This window comes from Lactuca saligna, chromosome 5 (assembly GCF_052625555.1).
Source record: "Lactuca saligna cultivar CGN05327 chromosome 5, ASM5262555v1, whole genome shotgun sequence".
Classification (NCBI taxonomy): Eukaryota; Viridiplantae; Streptophyta; class Magnoliopsida; order Asterales; family Asteraceae; genus Lactuca; species Lactuca saligna.
The window spans coordinates 192,956,790-192,959,184 of record NC_136421.1 but is presented as its reverse complement, the minus strand read 5'-3'; the positions used below and the strand labels follow the sequence as shown (position 1 = coordinate 192,959,184).

Genomic DNA, 2,395 nt, shown 5'->3' with positions numbered 1-2,395 from the left:
ACAACTATCTATTCAAAGTTTATGTATATGATATCTCATATTTTTTTAATTGAATATTTGATGTTTTGTTTCATTTGATTCCTTTTACTATCTTTGGATTACCTTTTACTATATTTGGGATACTATCCATTGCTGCAAGTGATGATCATTGCAAGTAATGATCATATGATTATTCATATCCCAACTAAACTACTAAAGTAGTACAAAGCCATAATCATCGAGCCTTAACTTGTCTCGGTCTAAAATATTTAAGTAAACATCATTGTGCCTTAGTGGGATGGGTCCAAAAAAGCCATAACTAATCCTTAATCGTCCATGATTATCTGGATTGGGCAGGGCCTATTTTACCTAGGGTTAAAAGAATAAAGAATTCACAAAATAATATATTTTTTAATAGATGGAAATCTAACTGAGATTGTTAACTGAGCCAATGAACACGTGAGTGTGGGACTTCTTAACCAGACCGTTGCAACCGGTCTTGATAATTGGTAAATCCAAATCGGTTATTTTTTAAGCAGGACGAGCCTTCTTTAGGTGGTTTGGGTCACACATCCCAGGGCTGAATCAGTTAAGTGGCCTCTTGGCCACGTCTGTAGGCTATAGCCAAATCATAAATTAATATCATTTTTTTTTATATCAATACCACGGGTTTCTTGATGATTACATTACATGTACATATGGATATTGTATTCATAGTAAATTGAATAATATACACCATATTGTATTTTTCATATCGTATTATAGTATTATTGGCTCCCTTGTGATGTGGTCACATGTTTCCATTCAAAAAGTCGAATACAATGGAGAGTTGGACATAATCATATAAATATCATAAATTGGTATTATGTATCTAAATTTAATAAGTACAATGACATATAGAAAAAAGAATTTTAAACAAAAATGAAGTACGTAATATCACATTCTATCTGAGGTAACCACCAATCACTAGATCTAGTAAAAGAAAGCTAAAGCTATGGCCAAGAAAGTGAAGGGTACCACAGTGGTGAAAGATGGAGCAGAACTGGGTGATGGTGGTGGCAGAATGGTGGTATCTGTCGGAGAAGGGGCGTTACTGCCTGAGGGAGATTGGCCGAAGGTGGGTGGTGATATTGGGCTAGCTTCGTCGGAAGAAGGGGCAGGGGAGGAGGTTGGTGGTGAGGTTGTAGTCGAGGAAGCAGGGGTTGGGGTTGGGGTGGCGGTTGGTGGAGAAACCGGTGTGGGGATGACGGGTGCCGGTGTTGGTGATGGAGCAGGGGTGGCAGACGCGGCGGAGACGTTGATGGTTAACTTCTGACCAATTTGGCAATGAGTGCCAACGGTGCAGATGTAATAGTGAGTGCCAGGTGCGTTCAAGGTGACTCTAGCGGGACCGGTGGTGGCAATGGAGATGGGGTTGGCGGTGGTGCATGGTGCGTACGCCGCCTGAGCTACTTCAGCAACATTATGGAATCCGGTGGTGAAGTTAAAGAGAAGAACATCGCCGACTCTGAAGGTCTGACCTGATGCCCAGGTTGTGTAAGCAGAAGGTCCGTTGGGAGGAATATTCCAACCCAAGGCGTCGCCGACCACATGGGTAGTCTGAGCCACCGTGTCGTGAAACTGTACAGATGCAAGCATGAGCGCCATAATCACCACCAAATTGAACTTTAAACCTGACATTTTCTGTCCTTTAACTTCTTGTAAAGAGAAATCTCAGATGATTATTTGAATTCTTGAAAGGTTTTGAAGGTTGATGTTGATTTGAGAAGTTGGTGTGTTTAGGTTTTAATTTATAGGGAAACAAGGCATGTGGAGTCGATACAACCAAAAGAAGAAGTCAAATAGTTTTGGATTCACGCGGATAATTTTGGTTGGTTTCTCTTTTGAGTTGTTCCAACTTTTTTCCCACTATGTTATGATCTGTTCCAAGATAATATATTTGTAGCTACCTTTATCATATATTTTCTACACTATATATATATATATATATATATATATATATATATATATATATATATATATATATATATATATATATATATATATATATATATATATATATATATATATATATATATATATATATATATATATATTAGTGTTTGTTATTTTTATAGTGTGTAAGTTTTATTAATTGGAATCTCCTGAATATAATCAATAAGAACTTGGGTGTGAATATGTGATGATTTGTCACGCTAATAAGTGTTAAAATTAAAATAATATATCGGTTTGACTTCTTGACACCATGAGGCATGAGTCCATGACTTATTCAATATTAATTTTTAAATATATTTTTTTTGTTGAAATATAGACGTGTTTTTACAAATTGACGGAGAAAATGGATAGAATCCAATGGAAGCTTCCAGCACTCAAAATGAGCTATATTTGATTCAACGTCTCAATTCCTTACTACCCT

The 2,395-nt window shown here is 36.7% G+C and overlaps 1 protein-coding gene across 1 annotated transcript; it reads right to left on the bottom strand.

The window, feature by feature from the left end:
• Positions 1-821: 821 nt before the first annotated feature.
• On the bottom strand, positions 822-1,760 carry LOC144998677 (blue copper protein-like). The gene has a single exon (XM_078958410.1). It carries the CDS (start codon positions 1,657-1,659, stop codon positions 952-954), a length of 708 nt encoding a protein of 235 aa, XP_078814536.1. The 5' UTR covers positions 1,660-1,760; the 3' UTR covers positions 822-951.
• Between the last annotated feature and the right edge of the window lie 635 nt (positions 1,761-2,395).